This window comes from Amborella trichopoda, chromosome 13 (assembly GCF_054954075.1).
Source record: "Amborella trichopoda isolate Santa Cruz 75 chromosome 13, AtrichopodaSantaCruz75HAP2 v2.0, whole genome shotgun sequence".
Taxonomy (NCBI): Eukaryota; Viridiplantae; Streptophyta; class Magnoliopsida; order Amborellales; family Amborellaceae; genus Amborella; species Amborella trichopoda.
Window position 1 is genome coordinate 40,144,628 of NC_142348.1, and position 25,404 is coordinate 40,170,031.

The 25,404-nt window shown below is 35.3% G+C and overlaps 2 protein-coding genes across 18 annotated transcripts in view; one reads left to right on the top strand and one right to left on the bottom strand.

Moving 5' to 3' along the window:
• LOC18446458 (oxidoreductase, zinc-binding dehydrogenase family protein) overlaps window positions 1-11,404 on the top strand; it is a 32,751-nt gene extending 21,347 nt beyond the window's left edge. For 2 of the 13 annotated variants that reach the window (XR_016046731.1, XR_016046737.1), the window contains 6 exons: window positions 7,582-7,666; window positions 7,780-7,889; window positions 9,486-9,530; window positions 9,877-10,028; window positions 10,458-10,554; window positions 10,882-11,404. Coding sequence is in view for 2 of the 13 variants with exons in the window: in XM_088854751.1 (XP_088710877.1) it covers window positions 7,582-7,666; window positions 7,780-7,889; window positions 9,877-10,028; window positions 10,458-10,554; window positions 10,882-11,187 (750 nt within the window). In the remaining 11 variants the exon portion in view is untranslated. The remainder of the gene's footprint in view (window positions 1-7,581; window positions 7,667-7,779; window positions 7,890-9,485; window positions 9,531-9,876; window positions 10,029-10,457; window positions 10,555-10,881) is intronic. The other 11 variants (XR_016046729.1, XR_016046736.1, XR_016046732.1 and 8 more) reach the window with 6 other exon arrangements.
• A 3,514-nt stretch (window positions 11,405-14,918) lies between these two features.
• LOC18440178 (Glycosyl hydrolase family protein) lies at window positions 14,919-19,642 on the bottom strand. 5 transcript variants are annotated; one of them, XM_088854756.1, is made up of 7 exons: window positions 18,689-18,707; window positions 17,820-17,889; window positions 17,319-17,488; window positions 17,043-17,126; window positions 16,509-16,859; window positions 15,761-16,177; window positions 14,919-15,608 (listed from the first exon to the last, which is right to left on the bottom strand). In XM_088854756.1, the coding sequence occupies exons 3-7, from the start codon at window positions 17,386-17,388 to the stop codon at window positions 15,019-15,021; spliced, it is 1,512 nt and encodes a 503-aa protein (XP_088710882.1). In that variant the 5' UTR covers window positions 17,389-17,488; window positions 17,820-17,889; window positions 18,689-18,707; the 3' UTR covers window positions 14,919-15,018. The 5 variants fall into 5 exon arrangements, with proteins under 5 accessions (XP_088710882.1, XP_088710880.1, XP_088710883.1 ...); XM_088854754.1 differs by having other exon boundaries at window positions 17,043-17,140; XM_088854757.1 differs by lacking the exons at window positions 17,820-17,889; window positions 18,689-18,707 and adding an exon at window positions 18,869-19,642 and having other exon boundaries at window positions 17,043-17,108.
• Between the last annotated feature and the right edge of the window lie 5,762 nt (window positions 19,643-25,404).

The window sequence follows — 25,404 nt, forward strand, 5'->3', positions numbered from 1 at the left end:
TATACATTTCATTGTTCTCTTCAGTCTTAACACTTCTGAAAATGCTCTTCCAGTCCCCTGTTACTCCTTTAATTTATCATAGTTAACTGAACACCAATTCATTTTTTGATCTCCATACTTTGAACATTTAATCTTTTTGTTCACCTTTCTTCATGATTTCCCTTTCCACCCTAAGTCAGCACGTCTTGTACCTGTCTGGTTGAAGACACCCTATCTCCTCTGGTTTCTTGTTATATTTGTTACCCAAGAAAAATTCACAGTCATCACCATCCTTTATGATTTTAACAAGAAGCTATTCTCTGCCCATCTCCTTTATTTTATTTAATACATTTTCTTGTACACTGGAATCTTCTCTTTGCAGTCCCTAACCTGCTTCATGAATCAATTATCAACCCTCTATGCTCTCCAATAATTTGGATACTCTCAAATCCATCTCATTTTCTGTCCTACTATTTTTCATACTAACACATTGTAGAGGTGACTATTTTTGGACATAAAATCCAAACTTAGTCACGTTAGGGACCACAACAGCCTAGTAGACCAAGTCACCTTTTTCGACATAAAATCCAAACTTTAGACCTATTCAAGCCCTAAAACAATCATCCTAGATAGTCATGAACCTAATAGATATAGGAAACCAACCCCGACATCGAACATACACCCTGAGACCTAAAATCAATACCCAAAAGTCTTATCCCCTTAGACCCTTGTAAAATCAACCAAATTGGGTTAAACATTATTTTAAATTGAAGAAGTGATCTTATGCTTTCCAACGGTCCAAGAATCACCTGAATTCGATTCACCGTTTGAGAGTTATGGTCTAGGTACTATTGTTTACCAAAAATTTCAGAATGGTCCCTGAGGAAATTCTAGAACCCCCCAAAATTTTTTGGAAGCTGTTGTGGCGGGCTTTGACTTTTTGATAAGCATGTGTTAAACCTGAAGCTTAAAATCCCTAATTTTCATTGTTAAACCCAAGCCCTAGGAAGCTAGACCTAGATCTTCAAGAAGAAAATTGAAGGAGCACGGTTTAAACAACCCGCGGTCCTGATATGGGCCCTAACTCCTGATTTCTCAAGTAAGTGCTCTTCCTGTTGTGATTTGTTTATTTATTTATTGCTTTAATTTTATAGTTTATTTTAATTTTCTGGAAATTTCATTTATTTTTAGATTTAGTTAAATTTTAAGAACTTTTTTTGAAGGTTTAATATACGGATTGGGAGCTGGCATTGTCAGAACACTCAAAAAAGGACCAGATCTGTATAGACCTATGACGTTTCTGAGCCCATAATTTGAGCATCCCACTCTCTCTATTATTCATAAAATTAACTCGTTTCGCATGGTATTTGAGTTGATCTCTCTCTCTCTCTACTATTTATAAAATTAACTCATTTCGCATGGTATTTGAGTTGATCTCTCTCTCTCTAAGATCGGTGCAAATACCATGCAAAACGAGTTAATTTTATGAATAGTAGAGAGTGGGATTGCTCAAATTATGGGCTTAGAAACGTAACAAATTTATACAGATCTGGTCCTTTTGTGAGTGTCCTGGCAGTGCCAGCTCCAAATCCGTATATTAGACCTTTAAAAAACATTCCTAAAATTTAACTAAAGCTAAGAATTAATGAATTTCCAAATAAATTAAATAAAACAAAAAATTAAAGGAATAAATAAATAAACATAAATGAGAGAAAAACAACACTTACCTGAGAATCCTGGAGTTAGGGCCCGTATCCGGACCGTGGGTTGTTTACACTGTGCTCCTTCAATTTTCTTCTTGAGGATCTAGGTCTAGCTTCCTAGGGCTTGGGTTTAAATTAGGGATTTTAATCTTTAGGTTTTCTCTGATATTTGAGAATTTTCGGAATTTATTTTAGGTAATTTTCTGGGATCATTTGGTATTTGCTAAGGGGGTTTAATAGGAGTAGGTTTAGGATAATTCTAAAAATTTCTAAAAATGCTTGTAGTTATCCAATAAATACTTATACTTATCCTGGGGAAATTTGGGTCAACATATGATTATTACAAAGTCAAAACCCGCCACAACAGCTTCCGGAAAATTTTGAGGTGTTTTGGAATATCCATAGGGACCATTCTGGAATTTTTGGTCAACAATATTGTCCGGACCATAGCTCTCAAATGGTGAATTGGATTCAGTCATTTCTTGGACCATTGGAAAACTTATGATCTCTTCTTCAATGTAAAGTCATATTTAACCCAATTAGGTTGATTTTACAGGGGTCTAAATGGATACGAGTGTTGATTCTAGGTCTTAGGGTGTTGGATCGATGTCCGGGTTGGTTTCCTATTTCTATTAGGCTCATGACTATCTAGGATGATTATTTAGGGCTTGAATGGGTCTAAAGTTTCGGTTTTATGTGTAAAAAGGTGACTAGGGTCTACTAGGCTGTTGTGGTCCCTAGGGTTCAAGATTTCAGGAAAGATTAGCCAATTCCAAAGATAGGGTACACACATCCAGCACATTTTTTTTCTCAAAATGGATTTGTCTTTCTTTTTCATCTCCACAATATCCCCCTTCTCTGTGCCATCTCTGTCATTAACTTCAGCCCGAACCCCTGTCTATGCCAAATTCACTTTTTTCATCCTTATACTCTACCATCAGATGTTGCCCTGTAACAGTTTCTCTCAACCCCCCCTTGAACAATATCCCATTGGTGATTGAATTTCAAGCTTTTTCTTCAGTACACTTATACTCCCTGGTGACTTTTCTTATGCTACTACTGCCTTAATGAAATCTTTCTAATTTTCTGACTTATTGTAGCACACCCTTCACTTCTTTTCATTCCATTTCCCTACTTAAGTGCTTCTACCAGAAATTCTCTATTTTTCGGCCTGTTATGTTCGTCACTTTGTCATATGCCTGCTCTCATCTCATCCATTTTCATATAACTCCTCTCTCGTTTCCTAATTTGACCACCATTTGGCATTCACCTTCACCACAACACTACAGCAACAATCTGACTCTTCCTTTTTAATATTGAAAGTTTCTTTTTATTTCAGATAATAATTTCCTTATAATTGCCTGTGTATCAATGATAAAAAAATTGGCCACCTGGCTGCCTAGGCAGTCTCGGCAGTTGGGCAAACTGCGGGAGCTTAGGTGGGCACCAGCCTAGGCAGGCACCTCAAAGAAAGGGTGAAGAGAGAATTCTCTCTTTTATCATGATAGCTGTCTTTCATCAATATCCTCTCAATTTTTTTTATTTTTTTTGGTCCGTTTGTGTATTTATTTTGTAGAGAGAGAGAGAGAGAGAGAGAGAGAGAGAGTTCAGCCTTTTAGTTTTATTGTAGTTTTTGCACTTTTGTTCATTTATTTTAGAGAGAGAAAAATACCCTTTATAATTTTTGGGAGAATGCGGTTTTTCTATGGCAGTGTCTTATAGAGAGTTTTTATTGTAGTTACTGTACTTTTGTTCATTTATTCTAGAGAGAGAAAAACATGCCTTTCTTTAATTTTTGAAAGTGAGACAGTACGGTTCTTTTATTTACATAGAGAAGTTATCTTTTAGAGAGCTGGCTGTAGTTGATTGTAGTTCATTTATTTTAGAGAGCGAATATACCTTTTTTAATTTTCGGGAGAGAGTACAGTTCTTTTATTTGGAGAGAGTATTCGGTCTTTTAGAGAAGATATTTTATTGTAGTTGTAACTTAGTTCATTTATTTCAGAGAAAGTACCCTTTTTTGAATTTTTGGGAGGGAGAGTAGGGTAATCAGAAGAAGTATATATGTCACATTTACATGGTAATAACTGCGCATGGCCATATATATATATATATATATATATACATATATGGAAAACACTACGCAATGCCTATAGGCGAAAATGAACAGTGATTTCGCCTACCCCAATCACCGTCCAAAGTTCAGCACGCGGTCACGATTGTCTGGTAGTGTCTCATTTTTCATTTTTTTTCTACAAATCGGAATGACTTGAAATTTGGAGCGTGCATTTATCAAAAATAGGGGAATTTTCGAAAAATATAAAAAAAGTATTTTACATGAAAAAAATGGACCAAAATACCCCCGAAACTTTTCGGGGGTATTTTGGTCAACTTGTTTTGCGGCTAATTTTTTTTATATTTTTATTAGATGCGCCTCAATAAGATGTGCATACCCTCCAAATTCCAGGTCATTCTGATTTGTAGAAAAAAATGAAAAATAAAATACTATTGGACAATCGTGACCGCGATGAAATTTGGACGGTGATGAGGGTAGGCGAAATCATTATTCATTTTGGCCTATAGGCGTTGGGAAGACTTTTCTTATATATATATATATATATACATATATATATAAGGGAATGATTTCATGTCACTGTGTCATTGTAATATACTGAAACCACACTTCTAGAAAACCATGTTCGTGGCATTTGTATGACCCAAAAAATTGCACATACCTCATCCCAATAATCAATCCTCAATAAAGTAAATTCATCTTACACCTTAGATATGCTCAAAATGAGTCCCCCTTCTAACAATGATCTAGACATCCATTTGGTGAATTTCAAGATTTAGGCCTTCACAAACTCAATATCAACTTTTTTTTTTTAAACATTGTTCATCTAATAACTTTCTTGAAAAAAAAACATTGTTCATGTAATAATAAAAAAGTCATCAAAAAATTTTTGAAAGAAAACAAAATCATTTTAAGGCTTAGATCTAAATGTCTAACCAAAATGGACAACCTATATTAATTGAGCTAACAAAATATTTTTAAGTTCTTTTTTTTTTTTATTTTTATTTTTTGTCATTGTTTATAAGAATGAAAATATTGTATATTTAAAAATTGAGGTCAAAAAAATGGTCCTAACATGGTTTTTGAAGATTGTTTCATTATATTATAATATGATTGCTGCATGAAATCACTTCCCATATATATATATATATATCAAATCAAAAAGATATTCGCAAAGTCATCCTCTACCACTCTATGGGCTGCCTAGGCAGCTGGATTTAATTTCTTGTACATTGCTCAAGTTATCTGATATAATCTCACTTGTGTCTATCCTAATATCAGACGTACCCCTCCCCGCTTCTAACTCTGTTTCCTCTAGGTCTGCTCCTACCATTTCTGAATTCCCTCCTCTTTTGCTTCCCCATCATCACTGTACACCCAATTTCCATATTTAATTGCACTCTTCAACCCCGCACCTACAGTAATAATCCTACTCATCTTATTTATTAAAGAAAACAATGTTCAAAAAAATGCCTGGTGGTGCCTAGGTGGCCAGGGGGGTCTTGGCTGCCTAGCGCCTAGGCGGTCACCAAGGTTTCTGGACGGCACAGGTGGAAGAACAAGGGTAGGAGGTGTTTGATCCAACTGTTTTAGGTCCAAATTCTGTGTAAAAAATGCATATTAAGGCATAACACATAAGAATGCATAACACATAGTCAATCCATGGTCCATACACTCCATACCATTAGTCCATACTCCATACATAGTGAAAAAATGCATTTTGAGGTCTATAGTATTTGAGATCTGGGCAATTAGTTACTAACTCATTAAGAAAAATAGGAAAATACAATCCAATAGTTAAATTCAGTACTAGATCCTAGTCCATAGTCCATACACTCCATGTTCCGTAGTCCATATGCATAAAAGGAGGAAAAAAAAAAGAAAAAAAAAAGGAAAGAAATATAGACTTGAAGTCTCAGAGTCTTCAATCATCATTAGAAAAAATAGGGTCAGTTGCATCATATGCATTGGAGTCGAGCCCATTTTGAAATCAAATCTAAACCCGAAGGATGATGTTTGGACCGATTTTTCAAAACATTGATTTACCTAATTGATCTTACAGAAATGCAAAAATGTTGTCTTTTTTCAAATTTTTTCCACTCTAAAAGCTAAAAAGGGGTTTAGGTCACAATAAAACCTAAACACCTCCTTGAGGCAGATAGGAAGATCACTTTTTTCCTTCATTTCCCCCTTATTTAGTGGGAAAAAGGACTAAAATGCCCTTCCACGAGGGGTATTTTTGCCCCTGGCGGGCGCTTAGGGAACCCAATGCCTAGAAGGGCCATCATCTAGGCTCCCTTGGCTCACTTAGGCTCTAGGTGGCTGGTTTTGAAACGCTTATGAAAAGAAAACTGTAAAATCCAAATGTTTCTCTCATTCACCTAGTGATACGCTTATGATGCCCTTTATATATATGATAAAATCTCACTCTTTTCTGTCCTAATATTAGACATGCTCGTCACCACTTCTCATCCTGTCCCCTCTATGACTACTCCTTCCATTTATGAATTCCCTACCCTTTTACCTTTCCTCATTATCAGTATAAACCAACTATCTATCTCTCTTCCTTCCCACTATTTGAACTGACCCTCTTTTTTTCTCTCTCATCTAGTAACCCTTTCAAATGCCCAATTAGTGTGAAACAGAACAATGCCAATTCTTCTTCTCATTAATACGTAATTATATTCCTGTTAAAAGAGATCAATATTGTACTTTTAATTAAGCTAAAAAAGAAGGTTGCACTTTCGATACCTTGGGTCGATAATCTATGAAAATGGAGAGATTGAAGAAGATGTCGGACATAGAATTAGAGCTGGGCGGGCGAAGTGGAGATGTGCAACTAGAATTTTATGTGAACACCGAAGGGTAAATTCTATAGGACAGTTGTGAGACTAGCTTTACTTTATGGGGCAGAATGTTGGGCAGACAACAAACCGTATACCCATAAAAAATGAGTGTAGCGGAGATGAGAATGTTGAGATGGATAAGTAGCAAGACAAGAAGGGATAGAATTCGAAATGAATCCATTTTGGAAAACTTAGGTGTGGCACTAGTAGGCAATATGATGAGAGAGAGTAGACTTAGGTGGGCTGGCCATGTCTGGTGTCGACCTAGTACAACACCTGTTAGGAGATACAAGTTAGTTCAAGTGGAAGGATTGAAAAGGGCAAGAGGTAGACCCAAAAGGACGTGGTTGGAAGTAGTCTGAAACTTATGGTCTCATTGAGGGTATGACCTGAAATAAAGCAGAATGGTAGACTAGGATTCATGTAGTCGATCCCAATTAATTGGGAAAAGGCTATGATGATGATGATGATCAAGGTTAACTCAGGCTTTATTATATGGGATTACATATAATGAGACCGTTTAGTTTTGGTACAAGGAGGTCACAATTACTTATAACCATTCGATATTAAATATGATGGTTCGGGTGTGTCACAAAGTTCAAGAAAATTTCTTTTGAACTTTGAACTTGGTCAATGGAATAAATGCAGCCACCCAATTTCACATCCAGTGGTCAATATTAGTTGTGACCACCTTGTACCAAAGGTAAATGGTCTCATTGTATAGTTTTCTTTATTATATACCATGTCAAGTTAAGATCAAGCTTTTGATTGTTTGGGGTGCTTAAATTATTCTGTTTGACACTTGTCTTTTCAGAACATCTGCCATTGGATTGATCTTGTTAACCAAAGCCTGTTTTGCATTATTAATATTTTCTCTGAGCTACTTGATGGTTCTTATATTTGTTAACATGATCTGTCTAGTATGGTGCTTACTTCATGATATATTTTATTAGATATTTAATCTTTCTTTCCCTCACAGGTAACTGGAGATCAGCTAAGTGCCTCAGGGAATCCACATGAAATTGAATTGCTTTTACCATTCCTCGAAGATAAATCGATGGAAGGTGTGTTTTATTGTATAAAATAGTTAGGGACTCAATTCCAATCTAAATAATTTGTGGCAACCTACAAAACCTTTTTTCTAAGTGCTAATACATTGAAATATGATATGTTGAAGCATGCAGCACAAAGGAGGTGGCTGGCCTTCTTGTATTGTATGGATCAATTTATGCGTCTGGACACTTGGGTCCTAAGGAACCTGTTTCACAAGCTGTATCTGATATTAAGGTATCACATAAGTTGGCTTTCAACCGAAGAGCTGTTCATTTTGCAAATGTAAAATTTTTCTTCTTAATCTGTGTATAGAAGTGAGAATTTCTGGAGCTGTTTGTGATTCGTTGCAGAATTTCTGGAGTTGTTCATGGTTCATGGTGGCTTTTGTTTGTAGCTCTCTATTGTTTAAATGCATTCTCTCTATGTTTTATTCTTTATGCTTTATCCATCTATACACTCACATTTTTTCATTCTTCAGAATCTACCTGGCATAAGTAAAACCCCTAAATGTGGTCCTATTGAATCCTTTTGAGCTTAATTGGGTCACTTATACTTTCTTGGGTGATCTAATGAAACAATGGCATTCCCAACCACTTCCAAAATGAGCTCTGTTTCTGTGACGATTTACCATTCTAGCAATCTCATGGCCTCTGTGGATGAAATGAAATAGGACCTCTCAAGAAAGTTGATCAAATACTTGGATATAAGGGATGATAAAAATATTTATCCGATGGGCCTTGTCACGTTCAGAATCTTGGGGGCATACAGCCAAAGGCCTACATGAAACGGAGCTATATGCTAAGGAACAGCAGCCATTATTGGACTTCTGCAACAAATGGGACGCTGAAAGTAAAAATCGAATTTTGATGGGAGAGTTAGTGGAATTCAGGTGCCACGGGCATTGGAAGAGTTATATGTCCCTCTGAGGGTGCTATAATTTGAACATTTGCAGGCCCTGCCAATATCCGTGATGCACCTAAGTAGAGACCGGGATACTCTTGGCAGGACTTATTCAGCCAGATTGGGGAGCTTTGATTGTCAAGGGAGACTCTATGAATGCTATCTCATGGCGAAGAAGGACTGTGAAGACTTGCTTCTATTCTACTAGAGATGGAGGAAATCAAGTCCAGTATCGCAGTAAGCTTGAAGAGAGTGGGGTTGCCTATGCGCAAGAGAATGAGGTTGCACCTGCGGTAGCAACAGAAGGGAGTTCAAAGACAGAAATGAGGGCCCAATTGGTTTGGAACCTAGCTGTTCGATGATATACCGTTCCCAAAATTGAGCTTTGAAAGGGTTAGATGTTTCTGCCTTCTATGGGCAACCATCAACCAGCAATTTTGACATCTGAGACGTAAATTCTTTGCAGACCCATATAAATACACAAAGAAAAAGAAATCAAGGCCATCAAAGAGATGGTGAGTGGGCATCTCAGTGACGAGGATTAGAGTCTGAGTTATTGGGCGTAGCGAACAGATATCACATGAATGTCCAAATTAAGCATGCAAACAGAACTATCAGCCGCACTTATGCCAAATACATTTGTTCTAGCAAATAACTATAAAAAAATAAAATTTGACATTTTTCTAACTTGTTTACTATTTTACATTTTACCCATTTTCAACTATTCCAACTCATGATCGTGTGTGTTTGATGGACTTTTAGTGTTAAGTATCTACCGTTAATCTATTAGGGGTATTTTGATAAATTCCCCTTATATATATAACACTGCCATTTTGATTGATTACATCACTCCTTTACCCTGAAGCTACGACAGGCCTATTTCCCTTGCCCACCTTATTGATTGAACCTCTTCATTGTATGGAATTGCAGATTTCAGCCACTGCCATCGTTCTGTGAAAGGTGCAAGCCTGCAAAGTTAAGGCTTCATTTTTTAGGCTTCTCCCAGAGTTTCATCAAAATATTTAATGGGAATTCAAAATTGGAAGTTTTACATACCAAACACAAGATAACTTTCAGGTTTTGGTGAAAAGAATGGTAGTTATAAATTATCCATACTCACATGTTGCAGATTGTTCATTAGTGAGGTCTGATTCTTTGGAGGTTCAGATATCTGAGTGGATACTATATTCTGGATATGTTTTTCTTATGCAAATATCGTGATATTGTTTTATTGGATTTTTACTATTTCCATTTGTGGATATTGCTAAGCTGCCACAAATTATTCGGAAGTCTAAACTGTTATAATTTGCTTCTTGTTTAGGGGGACATTATCACCAGTTTAAGAAGTAGACTCGATATTATCTGTGATGAGGCAGAGCAATATTCAGGATCAAATTCTGAAGGTGGAGGGAGTCCATTTGATGGGAAGTCTTCTTCGAACTCTTTGAACCCTCTTTTCCTGCATGAATGGAGGTGAGCGTTACTCCATAATTGTTATTGATATGGTACGTCTAAATAGCTCAAATGTTTCAGAACCAAATAATTGATAGCCCTTCTCTTCTCTTGGTTAATATGGTATACAGATTTAAACTTTATGTGCATAGGCTGTTCTCATTGTTCCTGTGTATTTATCTCCTTTTTGTTCTCTTGAGCATACACCCCAACTGCTTTCTAAACATTCCAATTAAAGTATCCTTCAAAAATCTCACACTTTGTTCTACCCCTAACATATTGATCTAGTATTGTAGAATGGTAATTGTATTTGTGTTGTGCGTATATGGTGTTTTTAATTTTCTTGTTCGTTCTTAAGATAAGTAAATTTTTCAACATCGTCTGCTAATTCCTTCATTTGTTGCTGATTATTCTAACTAGTGATTCTGCATATACTTTTTTTGCAAACAGACAACCTTCCAATCTTCCTTTCCCTAGAAGGGTTCTGTTTCCTTGGATTGAAGGTATCTTTATCTGTGATTATTTACAACCGTCAGAGTCATTTGAGGTTTGTGGGCCATTCTCAATTAAGTAAAATAAGATGTGTGCTTTACTTCATTTTTTATTCTGAATTTACTGGTTATAAAATATGATGGACATATACATGGCTTTGGCCTTTGGTTGTCTGATACATAACCAAAGCCCAAAGTCATATGCTCATCATAATTCATTATATATTCAGAATAAAAATGAAGTACAACCTTTATTTATGTGATTTGATGACTTTTCTGAACTTCAATTGTTTGTTGCCAGTGAAAGAAATGCAATTTTCTGTCTAGCATTGAAAGTATGTTATTTTTTGGGCTCAATGTGTGTACGTTTTCTTTTTTATCAGGATGTTAAGGTTCACGGCAAAGAGTTGATGTCTATGGAGGATGAAATGAACCCTTCGGATATACTGGAAGTTGAAATTAAGGGTCCGACTTTGGCTATGAGACCTTTCTGGGATGTAGTTTCATGCAATTCATTAGCAGAATTGGAAGAGAGGAGAAGGAAGAGCAAGGATGTGTCCTCGACAGGAACGGGCGGTCAAAGAGTCACAAATCATAGTAATTTAAATCTTTTGGCTGCTCTGGCCATCCTTCTTTTGGCAATCTTGATTGGCGTGGGAATGATTTTGAGTGGCCCAAAATCCATATAGCTCAATCAAATGCTGTTTCAAATTTTTGTAATTTGGTTTTTTGTTTTTTTCACAATAGATGGAATTAGGGTGGTGTCTAATTCCATTCAAAGTGGCTTGTATGCTTTGGATGCGTTCTCGTGAACATTGTGTTTATTTTGTGTCGTGATAAAACCTCAAAAATTTTCTTGGAAATGAATGACATTTGCCCTGATATAAGATGCAAGTGCGTGAAAAATGTCTTAAGTCCACTGTTGTTGCCTTATCCTTTTATTTGCTTTATCTCTTGTACATCACAGAACTGTTTTTTGTTTTTTGAACCGTCAACTTTTATTGGGCATGGGCGATGTAATGTTACACACCTTTTCTTTTTCCAGTAATGTGTGGCTCTTCATTAGATTCAAAACATGTACAGATAATTTAATTACAAAAGGAGAAAATCCAAAGCAAGAAATAAACCTGTGGACCACTGAAGAATCGTGTTGAGTGACACCTATTGCTAAACAATATGTTTCCTTATTGGCTTCACAGCAGCAATGGCATATACAGTGTTTCAAAACCCGGATCGTTGGGTGGCTCGTCCATTACATATATACGTGTCTGATTGTTGGATCGGATATATAAGGAATCACTAAAAATTACTGAAAAATAAAAAATAGGGGTTTGATTTAAGGGCGATCTAAAAGAACATTAGATAAACTTAAATAAAAGAAAAAATTTATTAGTAGGGGGTTTTAGGAGGAGTTGAGCCACAACCGATACCTTCCTACAACCACCAGTTCAGTCTGTCGATTTTAGGTTTAAATTAGCGATCCAAATGGGGAATTGCCTGAGTTTTTCAGGTTCAGATTAGCGATCCGAATGTTAGTTGAGTTTTAAAATACTGGGTATATCTTTGTACTTTCTCTAAAAGTATCATCTTTTATTTCATCTAATAAAGGAATTAATCAACAAGGAACTCTCATATGACCTTTATTCCATGAAATTGGATTAGTTGATAGAAAACGTTTACACAAGGTTGAGGCGCGAAACAATGTAATTAAGGCTTGAAACACACTTTGGACCCATGAATGAAGAAAATAGTCTCAAACCTTTGCATTAAAGCTTTTACCTCTCCATACGCACAAGGAAGTTAAAAGTGCTTCACCTCTAAAAAATTTTGGTCCGACGGGTTACAAGCTCCAGGAAATCTAGAAGGCTTTTGGAAATTCAGAAGCACTATAATCCGGTTTGGCACAATTTTGCGCCGGACCACAAAAAAAATTTGATCTGGCACAATAATGTACTGGATCTGTCAAGGCTTTAGAGAGAGGAGAGGGCGGGTAGAGAGAGACGGGGAAGGGCAATTTAGTCTTTAAAAGATCTATTTTGTATGGGTAAAACCAAAAAAAATATTATCTGATTGTGATAACAAAAGTATTGAGGGATAGACTATCTACAAAATTCATTTTGGGGCATCCATTATCCCTAGAAACCCAAATCACAAAGGTACTGAGGTAGTGAAATCCTCCTATTGGACTAGCCAACGATTTTGATCACGGCAATTGGGAACGTTGTAAGAAATAGAAAACAAGACCATGAACAACAAGAGCAAAAGGGAGAAATCATATTTGGGCAAGCTTTTTATGTTCCTCCTACAATATAGAAGTTCTATGTTTCCCTTATCTAACCGTCCATTTTTTAATGGAGGGCTAAGAATGTTCCAATCACAATGTCACGTCTCTACACTGTTTTATTTTTATTTATTTTTTCTATAAACTGTTTTGACACCAAATTTTGGACGTCCATTCCTATATTAAACTCGCACTAATAAAAACTATAAAAAAAATATTTTCAATAAAATAAAATAACCAAAATACCCCTGAAAGATTTAACAGGTATTTTGGTGATTATTTTTTATCAAAAAATTATTGTTAATATTTTTTATAGGTGCGCCCCAATGAGAAGATGGCACGTACCAAATTTCATATTAAAAAACATTTTATTAAAAAAACTAAAAATAAAATACTTTGAGACGTCGGATCTAAGATCAAACGGTGAGTAGCTCACTTGATAAAAATGGAGGGCTGAATGGTAGAAGGAACATAGAACTTTTATGTTGTAGGGGAACATAAAAAAAGTAGAGGGCTGAATGGTAGAAAGAACATAGAACTTCTATGTTGTAGGGGAACATAAAAAGCTTTCCTATCATATTTTATGGCAAAACAATTGATCGGTCAATTAATTGATTTGGGATTGTCAAAAACTAAAGAGGAGAAAAGAGAGAGACAGCCCATTTCGCATTATCATGTAAAAGCACAGCGTGAAATAGAAATTTGATGGAGAAAACAGGAGTAAAACACAAAACAACTTAGGCTAATCGGTAGTGGAGGGTTATGAGGAATCATTTGCTTGCAGAACAATGAACTTCATTTATCAAGAGTTCCCTCAAGATCGAGTACATAGCTATTTAAATATGACATAGACAAAAACATCTACAAATTGAGTGTGAGAAATAAAGTTAAAAAAAAGCACATTTGTGTATGTTTATAAGGAGGTATAGATTGGGTAACTCTTATTTCTCTTATGAATAATGTATTTGGTCATCATTTGAGTTAATAAAATTGAATTAATATTACTAAAAAGGAACGCATTATATGTGTGGGTTCAGCCTCCACAACCTCAGCAAGTTGAAATCAACTATCAATTAAAATTACAGTTTTTTGTTGACCATTAAACATATGATTAATTCTGACTAATAATATATTTGGAATGCACGATTTCGGAACTGCGTCACAACATATTTGTCTTAGTCCATTTCTTAATCCTATTAGTTTTCAAAACTCCGCAATAACCGCTAAATCTAACTGATCTTAGAAGAAAACAACGATTAATTTTACTCTCCAACATGATTAATGTTAGTCAATAATCCACCTACCCAATTCATCCATACTCACCCTAGTTGTTGGGAGATAGTTTGGAAATTCAGTGGAGTCGCGTGGCTTGCTGAAGTCTAGCAGTCTTCTGCGCATGCATGTGGATGGGGTTGTCCAGGTTTTCGAGCACATGGGTGCAGTTAAATCATAAAGTTCCAAGATTTAACCTTGATTTTAGTCATGTTGTGTGAGTGAATGGTGGTTTACAAGTAGAATCTATTTCCTCTTTCTCTCTCTCTCGATTTTACTTTGTGTGTGTTTGTTGTGTGTGTGCGCGAGTGCACATGTACATCTGGTGTGCAAGCATTTGGATTTTAAGTCCCCAGGTTTGTGCATTATGGGGACCGCTCAATTGACATTCAGCAAGGTTCAAGGGATATTTTAGTTGTTGCCTAGCCGAGGTCGAAGCAACAGGCCCCAGGACATATTGGCATGTTCATTCATGGAACCTTTGGCTTCAGAAAGGTATTAACATGCCAAAGCATGGCCAAGTTCATGAGCAACTTCCATGGTGATATCCAATATATTTTTTTCATTAACTGTGTTTTTTGGTAGTCATAGTGATGAAGTTTTGAGGATTTTACACATGTTTCTAAACGAACTTATTTGAGATTCCACCAAAATAAGAACTTACAAACTTACAGGATTGATCCTCATACATAAAGCAGAATGCAGGGCTTGTCGTGGCAGTTATAGCGATGGCACAAAAATTATCACAAACGGCATCAAGATAAGAAATCCATATTCAGTGTTTTCAATCCATTTTTTTAATGGCCAAGAAGATATAGGGATGTTATTAGAGCGACATGCATTGTTAGAAGGTTCAATCAAAACGAATTTGGAGAACAGAATTGACTTTCTTTTATGAAATTCACATAAATACACAATTACTGGAAATCAGGGCTGTTTGTTCAGCCAACAAAGAAACACATGAGCTTCAACTTCCTACAACCATAAGATGCTCTACATTCCCAACCATGAGGACATGGTTTCCAATTTCCAAAACCCTTTCTCCGTGCTCATTCACATTGCTTAGGTTCTCACATGGGTTCACAAAGAACACAGCTTCGGTAGGCTGCTTAGATTTTGTGTGCACACGTTTGAATCCAATTAACTGCTTTTTTGGAGCGCCACTAATCCTAGCTGGTGATTTACTATACAAAAGAACAACATGGCTTCCATCCATACCACCATCATTCAACACAGATACACGCACATAAAACCTCAATGCTTCACAAGTTTCCACCTCTTCAATGTAAATGTAATCAACCTGATTTGTTCTTAAGGTGTCCGGAGTTGAACTGAGTAATTCGACCTTAGGGACTGAAAGGAACTTGGGAAGAGAGAGAAACTCATAAGAAAATTCTGAATAACTCAGCCCATGACCAAATGGGTAAACCACCTCCCCAGTGTAGAATCGATAAGTTCGACCAGGGTATCCTCGAGATGGGTCGGGGCGCATGTTCATGTCAGTCATTGGCACACTGGTGAATGATTCAGGGTACCATGTCACAGGCAGCCTCCCACCTGCTTCGGCTCAAAAACATACATCAGGCCTCTTCACTCTCTAAAACTCTTATCTAGAGAATGGAAAATCAATATTATTGGAATCGCTAATCTTGTCACTTTTCTCTTTCTAAAGACTCGAATCTTCAGAAACAATATGGGAGTTTACTAACCTGGGTTGACATCTCCAAATAAGACTTCTGCAACTGCTTCCCCACCCGTTTCACCTGGGTAGCCAATCCATAGGATACTAGCTATTCTCGGGTCTTCTTTGGTGAATGAAACATCAATAGGCCCACCTCCCACTAAGATGAGGATCACCGGTCCTTTACTAGCATGAGCAATGGAAGTTATGAGACCTCTCTGCTTACCTGGAAGAATTAAACTTACTCGATCATGGTCTTCTGTCTCCTGAGTCAGGTCTAAACCAGCAACCACAGCAACAATATCGGCTGTTTTTGCTACATCAATGGCTTCTCCAAACCCATCGCTTGATTCACATGCGATATCAAGGCAACCAAGACTATATGCCGTGTTTTTAACATAAGTACGTAGACCTTCAAATAAGGTTGTTGGGTTGCATGGGGTTCCTGAAAATGCACGTGACCCATGTTCAAAAATTTTGAGACCCAATTGGAAAGTATGCTTTTTTGGAAAGGGCTATATAAAACTATATTGCATTGGTCATCAGTAAACAATGAAACAGTGATGGTGAAAGAGTTAAATCACAGGAATAAAGCATGACCCCAATGGTGGTCCTCCTCACTCTCTCCCCCCACCCCCCCTCTCTCTCTCTCTCACACACACACACACGCACACACACACACACACACACACACACACACCCAAAAGCAAAGTTCAAATGGAAACCATTGCTCATAAATGAAAAGCAAAATCACTCAGAGAAGTACTTAGGAAAACCTGAATAATCTCCATTGAGTAGACTTGCATTGTGTGCAGCAGGACCAATTATGGCCATTGAAGAAACCTTAGATTTTGTTAGTGGTAGAAAGCTCTTTGTGTTCTTCAAGAGAACAATCCCTTGCCTTGTGGCCTCTAGAGCCAATTTCCTGTGTTTCGCATTGCAAACATCATTCGGCCCCAACCCTGCAAATCTCTGTTTATTTGGAAAACCATCGAAAAGGCCAAGGCGTATTTGTACAGAAAACAAATTCAGAAGAGCCCTGTCAATGTCCGATTCAACGACTTTTCCCTGCTCAACTGCAAATGCTGTGTATCGAAGTAGATAAGTTCCACAGTTGATATCCATTCCTGTTTTGTGAAAAACTTCATATTATTATCACTGAACAGAAGATACAGTCTTCATCCTACATTAATGGAACAAAATGACCCACCACCCTTCTCCATCTGTGTGCACGCATGTGTGCGTAAAACATGAAAATTCATTAATGGACACTTAAGTTTTTTTTTTCCCCATGGTATGATGTGTCAAACCTGCTTTCAGGACATCTGCGACTGCATCTTCTGGTGAAGGGGCATATCTCTGGTCTTCATAAATTACTGCAACAGCATCACAATCTGAGGTGATATATCTGCATTAGTCCATTACTAATTCAATTCTATGCAAGAAAGTTTAGTCACTGTAAATCAAATCTAACTTCCTATTAAAATTAAAGAGATTGTCTCGATAGTGTCATAAATTTACAGAGATTTGTCATCTCATCAATATGCGCAGCATAATAAAGCTATAACCAACAACTGAAAACTAACCCTTCGAATCCCCATTCATTTCTAGCTGTCTGTGTAAGAAGATCATATCTTGCACATGAAGGTATCCCATTAAGCTGATTATAGGAACACATCAAACAGCTTGCATGACCGTCTTGGATACAACTTTTAAATGGTGGTTGGTATGTGTCCTCCAAATCTTGCTTCGATACCTGTTAAAAGGATAGAGGAATCATTATATTTCATAAATGAATTATAACCAGAAAATCACAGTAGTAATGACTCTGTCCATATTTTGTGGAGGTTATGAGGTAACACAGAAAAACTAAAAAAATCTGATCCCTACATTTAAATAGGAGGGAGGAGGGGGGAGGGGAGAGGGGGCAGGGAGTTTTATTTGATTCTTTTCCACCAAATTGATTTTTATCTGGTCCACAAACTACAACCAATGATCATAAGAAAAAGTTCCAGATCAACACATCCGTGAGACCATTCAGAACGATTTAAAAGAACACAAAAAATAAAAAAAATAAAATAAGGCACCTAAAAATGTTCTCCAACATCCTTCTAGAATATCAAAGAACAAGGTCCTCGCTTGCCTTTTCAGATAATCCTGCATTTTTGTTACTGTTAAATCCAAATTAAGAAAAGCAAACAAGCAACTGCATTTAAAAAATAATTATATGACAAGAAAATTTCCTAAACCCTTGATATTTTACATCAGTGTTCAGGGGCTTGATCTGGTCAACTCAGACTCTGCACTTTGCCAAGCCGAGTGCTAATGTACAAACTCGGTAAATTTTTTAAAAAATCATTAAAATTATATTCCTTTATTAAATCAATACAAACATGTTCCAATATAATTTCAATGATTTTGACGATGATTTATGAATTTTATTTTTTCACTTTTTTTATCAATTGCTTTATTTTTATATTTTTATATTTTTCCTCTTTTCTAGATTTTTCTGAATTAAGTTATAAATAGTTTTTTTTTTTTTTTTTTCCAAATTCCACGTTCTATTAATTTTTTTTTCATCATTTTTAGTCTTTTTGTGCTCTTTATGGTTCAGTTTGATTTTTACTTTCTTTTTTTATTTCGAACAATTTTTTTGGTTTTTTTTTTAAATTTATAGCCTTTTTAGGGATGTACACCACTCAGTGAGTCCCAGTGAACTCGCCTGAGTAACCAGGCTCAGGCCAGGACCGTGTCCAAGTTTCAGAACATAAATTGACATCACATGGTAAATCAATAATCAAACTGAACAAATGTTTCCTTCTGCAATATTATGAATGTTTTCGCTCGGAAAAAATTGAAGCAGAGGAGGTAATTGATGTGATTATGAATTAATTCCGAAAATGAAGTTGCGATTTACTCTTCATCTGTTGTTCAATTAAAGATGAAATACACGCACTTTCTTTCTGTTTTTTTCTCTTTTCTGTTGGCCTTTGAAATCACACCATCACAACCCACCCCTTCTTTTCAGTGAAGTAATGATTTTTCCTCATCACAAGAAAACAAACAAAGAAACAATAAAGTTAAAAGAAAGCTCTATATGTCATGAATTACCACAAAAAAGAAAAAAAAATCATACCTTGGCATTAAATGTATATCTTGTAACATTCTCGGCATTCTCGAGATCATACGCAGTAAAATGCTTACAACAAGCAGAGAGCTTCAATTTGGAATCACGCGGAATAAGAATCCTTTTATCTCTCATCAACTCATCATCCAAACCTTCAAACTCAGGCTCTCCCTGAAACCCCCTTACATACTCAACTGCATAAACACTCGCAACCAGTGGATCTTCTCCACAGGTTTCTTGGCCTCTACCCCATCTTGGGTCTCTGAAAATATTGATATTTGGAGCCCAAAAGGTTAAACCAGCTTGACCAACATTATGCATGGCTCTAGCCTCATCCCCAATTGAAGAGGCAAGCGAAAACCAGAGAGAGGAATTGAAAGAAGAAGTGGATAAAATGACTTGAGGGAAGATAGTTGCAGAGGTTACAGAGCCATTAAAGGTGACTCCAGGTCCATTAGGTGCCAGACCATGAAGAGATTCAGACCACCACTCGTAGGCTGGAATGCCGAGATGGGGTATCGAGGCAGCGCCATTAGAGAGTTGCAGAATCTTATCAGAGAGAAAGAGGCGAGAGAGGAGGTCTTGAGCTCGGATTTTGGTGGGGAGAGAGGAATTGCAGAAGGGGTAGCAGTCATGGGGGGGTTTGCACGAGAATTGGGGAGATGGGTTTTCAAGGGAAGAGGGAAAACTTAGAGAGAGAAAGAGAAAGAGAAAGAGGGAGATAAGAGGTGGTGGATGCCATTGGGATTGGGCCATTTGGAGCCAGAGAGGTGCTTGCATTCCTGCTGTGTCTCAGGGTCTGTGCTCCTTGTATCTATGGGGGAAGCCAGTTTTCTTTTTTTAAAGAGATCTTACCGCGGGACCATTTTATCCAGTTACGGCCACTAGTAAATTTCAATTGGAAAAGTATAGAATGAGACTATTTAATACGAGGTTTTTCGCATTAATCTTGGCCATTGGATTTTGAAATTGGCTGGCTGGCTGCAATTATTCTAGTGACTAAATTCAAACTTCAAAAGAGATTTTCTGAATTAATAATTTTCATAAAATATCCATGTTTGAGATTCTAAATTTAAAATTTATTTAGATTTAATATTTAAAATTTAAAATTTAAAATTCTTCTAACTAATAATTTTATAATAAACTAATTAAGTTATTTTTTTTTCAAATGATTTAACCATTTAGATTATTATCAAAACGCCAAACTATTTTATGCTGCAGCAGGAGTATATTGTCTATTTACTCCCTCAAATAAAACCCATTCCATTGGAGGAGTAATTTTAAGACCCCAAATTTTTGGGGATATAACTTCTCCCCTTAGACTAACCGCAATTTGTTTAAAAAATAAAAAATCCTAAGTTCACTCTTTATGTCATTTAAAAAATGGAAAATGGCCTGATAGGGCTCCAGCCCTTTCAAAATAAGTAATGCCCCACGTCATAATTCATCAAAAATTACAATCTCAGCTTCAACATATTAGTTGTGAAAAAAATAGGATTTTAAACTTTAAAAATTATATATATTGTAACAATTTATCTAGATTGTCCATTCCACCTTAAAAATAAATGTTCACAAATATGCAAAATTTGCACTATTTTTTCAGTTTCAAATTTTATTGCCGGTGTTGGAAAGCAATTTAGATCTATCATAGAGATTTCCGTTGCCGATAGTGTTTTTTGGACGGGGATTTGAGGTAAGGCTCCATTTTGTTTTCGTAAAGCCTAGAACTTATAGAAACTTTATCCTTAAAAAAATAATATCTCAAAGATTGAACATATATTATTAGAGATTAAAAAATTTCTTTTGAAAATAATCTTCCAGTGATTATTATTATGTGGTTCCTAAAATATCGGAAGAGAAAAATCTCTCAACTAAGCCTTCTAACCAAGAAAGCAGATATACAATATATGCTCCTGCAGAAGCATAGTAAACGTGTTCGTCTCAAAATGTGCAGAGAAAAAATGTTCCATAAGGATTGAAGTAGTAAGTAGTCAGTCTCTGTCCCTCTCCACGAAAACGCTACCTAAAACTTGACGGAAAAAGTTTATGTAATGTCGCAACTTTAAAATGTAGAATTAAAGATACACTTCAAAAATCTATTAGAAAAAGTTGTTATAATGTTAAAAACCTTTTAATTGATTATCTTGACATTGAAATGTATAAACATGAAAAAAAAAAAAAAAAAAAAAAGATTTTGAAACCTAGAAATAATGTATCTTGTAACACATTATCTAGACTGTCCATTTTCACAGTTTTTATATGTTTATAGATAGATATACTGGATTTTAATTATTTTTGTAATTTAAAATTTTATAATTAGATATGAACATCCTAATAATTTTTTACACCAAATTTACATGTTATGATAATTTTAGAAGTGTGTTTTAATTGGATTGTTTAAAGTTGCAACCTCCTAAAAACCACGCCCAAACTTAAAAGGAAAACATTATTGAACATGAGTCCACTTTGGCTTTCAAGGATTTTGGATCTGAAGTGCAACCTAAATCAGTATAAATGCATTTCTAGCTTAGATCCATCCCCTTATACCTTCGAAAACCGTGCGAATTTAATGATCTACGAAGAAGTAAATGGATTAAAGAGATTCTTATTTTATTGAAAATGGATTTAGAAAATGGAGGATAAGGCTCTAGCTCATCTCTTTAAATCTTGATGGTGGATTAAAGAGATTGATAGCTCAAATCTCCCACCCCACTAGTCTCTTATATTGAGGGCAAAATCTATGGCATAGAAAATCTATAAAAGAATGAAGGTTAAGAGAAAAATATCTTCTCTCAAAGGTCTGTAGGGAATCCACCATCAAAACAATCTCTTTCAAGAGACCGATTTTTATTCAATTCATAGACTGATTTACAATGAAAGGAGATATCCCTTTAAATAGACTAAAATAAGATAACTAATAAAAAGCTTATTTTTACAACTATCCCTATTTTTTCTCTCTCTCTCTCATATTCATGAGCTTCTAGCTAACCATGTTTTCCCTCTCATGTTTTACCTAAAAAAACCTCCCAAGTTGATTATTGTTCATAAAAATAAACCCTCTCATGTTTCACCCAAAAAAAACCTCCGAAAAACCTCTCAAAGTTGGTTATTGTTCATAAACATAAACTCTCTTCTAAATTTATCTTTATCCTAATTATATCCCTCAAACTAACCGAATCGATACAAGATAAACACAATATAAACTCTAAAGTCGCCCTGCTAATTATCCTTGCGCACTCAAACAAAAGAATAATTAAAATAATCATAATAAATAACTCTAATAATTTTTCTTTATTAGAGTCATTGCTATTTCTTTCCCTCTTGGGTTCTGCGACCCTTCGCACTCTCTAAACAAAAGAATAATTAAAATAATCATAATAAATAACTCTAATAATTTCTCTTTATTAGAGTCATTGCCATTTCTTTCCCTCTTGGGTTCTGTGACCCTTCTTTGGCCCAGTCATGAAGGGGTATGGCTGCATCATTCCCCCAGTTGAAAGGAACTCGACTCCGGCGGGTTTAGTTCTGTATGTATGCGATATAAGTCTGGATCCACTCTTTTGAACTCTGGTTCAGAAATCCACGTCCTATTAGAGTATGGCCTGCGCTTCCATTTGACTAAAAATTGACGATCGGAACATTTTCGAGTCTGAAGCTTTCAGTCTTCAAAACTTGCTCAATTTCATCCTCTTACTTCCTTGGTAATTTCTTCATCATATCAACTACATCTTCTGCGACTTCTAGAGGGTATCCATGAAACTCAAATAAGTCAGCTACACTAAATATCGGGGAGATATCAAATGCCTTTGATAATTCTACCTTATATACATTGTTCACATATTGCTTCAAGATACGGCAAGGACCCACTTTCTTGGACTTGAGTTTATTATAGGTTTCCAACGGAAACATTTCATTTCACAAATACATCTATGCTCATTTGAGGCTTTTTGATACTTTGCATTGCTCTCCTCAATTTTCTTCTTGACTTGAGCTTGCAAATCTCGAATATGCTTAGCAAAAGCATTGGAATCATCACTTATCTTGCTTGACATGGGTAATAGCACTAGGTCCAACACTAATCCATCGATGGGTGTCTTTTGTGAAGCCATCGGAACTCGCTCTGATACCAATTGATGCAGAGAGAGAATATAACCAGAAAATTGACAATAAAAAGAAGGAAGGTTAAGAGAAAAATTCCCTCGCTCGAACGACTGAAGGAATTCTACCCCCAAAACAATGTCTTTCAAGAGACCAATTTTTATTCAATTCATAGACTGATTTATAATGAAAGGAGATGTCCCTTTAAATAGATTAATTTTTATTCAATTCATAGACTGATTTATAATGAAAGGAGATGTTCCTTTAAATGGACTAAAATAAGATAACTAATAAAAAGCTTCTCCCTACACTTATCCCTATTTCTCTCTCTCATGGACTTCTAGATAGCCACGTTTTTTTTCTCATGTTTTACCAAAAAAAACCTCCAACGTTGGTTATTGTTGATAAAGATAAACTCTCTTCTAAATTTGCCCTTATCTTAATTATATCCATCAAATTAACCCGATCGATACAAGATAGACACAATATAAACTCTAAAGTCGCTCGACTAATTATTCCTTGCACTCCCTAAACAAAAGAATAATTAAAATAATCCTAATAAAGAACCATAATAATTTCTTTTTATTACGTCATTGCCCTTTCTTTCCCTCTTGGGTTCTACGACCTTTCTTTGGCTCAGTCACGAAATGGCATGACTGCATTACACACACACCTCTATTATTTGTATGTGGCAAAGGGGTAGAACCTCTTGCTAATAGATCTCTCCCTCTCTCTTCCTATTCTTCTCTCATCTCTCTAAAATCCAGCTAACAGGCTTGATGAATATTAAACTATTGAGTGGATTTTTGTTGTTGTAATCTCCGACAATTTTACTTTTTTTAAATATTTATTTATCTTCCCATAAATCAATAAATTTTAGTTTTGTTTCTTGAATAAAGAATTGTATTTGAAGAGGTAGCAATTGAGAACCGATTTTATTTATTTCAAAAGTGGTTTGATTATAATTGGACATTGTAAGTGATCTTGCCAGTGTAGAGGTAAATAATTTTTTAAATATATATACATCATGCTTTATCATAAAGTCCTTTCAATGTTCGTTGTCTAACAGTTTTAAAGCTCGTCTAACTAAAAAGTAGTCCGATAAGATATGAGGGGGTTGTGATGCATCAGCTGACTCACTTGTTGATATGTGATTCTCTTTTTTAAATCCATCTTAAAAATAGATTTTGAATACAAAATTTTATAGATTGATAAAAAGTGAACTTTAGAAGTAGTCTATTTTGAAGGGATTGTCTATAAAGAAAACATTTACTTATTTTTTTGTACGAGGAGGCCACGCGGTCCGAAATTTTTATTTTTTGGAACTTTTTATTTAATCAATGACATTATTACAATTATCCATTTTGAAATCTAAAGAACAAGAATGATTATGACTCTTTATACAAAGGATAAATAATGTCTTTATAGACTATTCCTATTTTGAATTCTTTATTTTATTTTATTTTATTTTTACTGCTTTCCAGATCACGGAGAAACCGGTGAGAGCCCAACCATAAAAAAACCTGTCCCACCTAAAATAACCCATTTAAGATCTCAGGGATCGTTGGGCTTCATTTTTATTTCGATTTCCAACCACGTTTGTAAGTGATATATTTGCATACGATTTTGGGGTAAAAATTGATCAGAACAATTGGGCCTTCATTTAGATCTGATTGGAAAATTTGCCATAAAATTATAAACAGTAGAAAGCAAAGGATTAGAAGAGTTAAGCTAAAGAAAAATGGCATTAAGATCTAATAAACATAATCAAATAATATTATCTACATAGGATAGCTATATTTCTTTTGAAGTAACTCGAGATGCATTAAGATTTAATAATGCTTAATTATCTTTATTTCCAACTTTTATATTTATTCAACATTTAATTTTTTGTTCTCTTTAAAAAAAAAAACAGATCGGTGACCCAGATCGGCTATCCAAACAACTGTGTCCGATTAGTGGATCAGCGATTAGGATCGGAGAAATGGCTGGTTGTCCGGTTTTGGCTTCAAATGTTTTTTTAAAAAATACTCAAATCCCTAAAAATAATGTTTTTTGAGTTTCAATTTTTTTTTTGAGGTTGTTATATAATGTATTTTTGTTATTTTGTAAAAACACATCAATATTGAGATGTTTCCCTGTCTGGATGTTTGTATAATTATTAATTATAAAATAATAGTATTGCATTAAACATGGTTTAAAATATACTAAAAAAAACTTCCATATTATAAGATAAAAATAAAATAATACCCATTATAAAGTGAAATTAGTATCGCATCAAACATTTGTAAACTCTCTCTATTCATCCAAAATTATCACAACCTAACCAGCTATAATTTTATATACTAAATTGAAATTATTACTTTATATTTTATAATTATTTTACTATACAAATAAGAATAAATTTAATGATTTTCTTATAGAAACATCTACTTTAAAAAATTTAC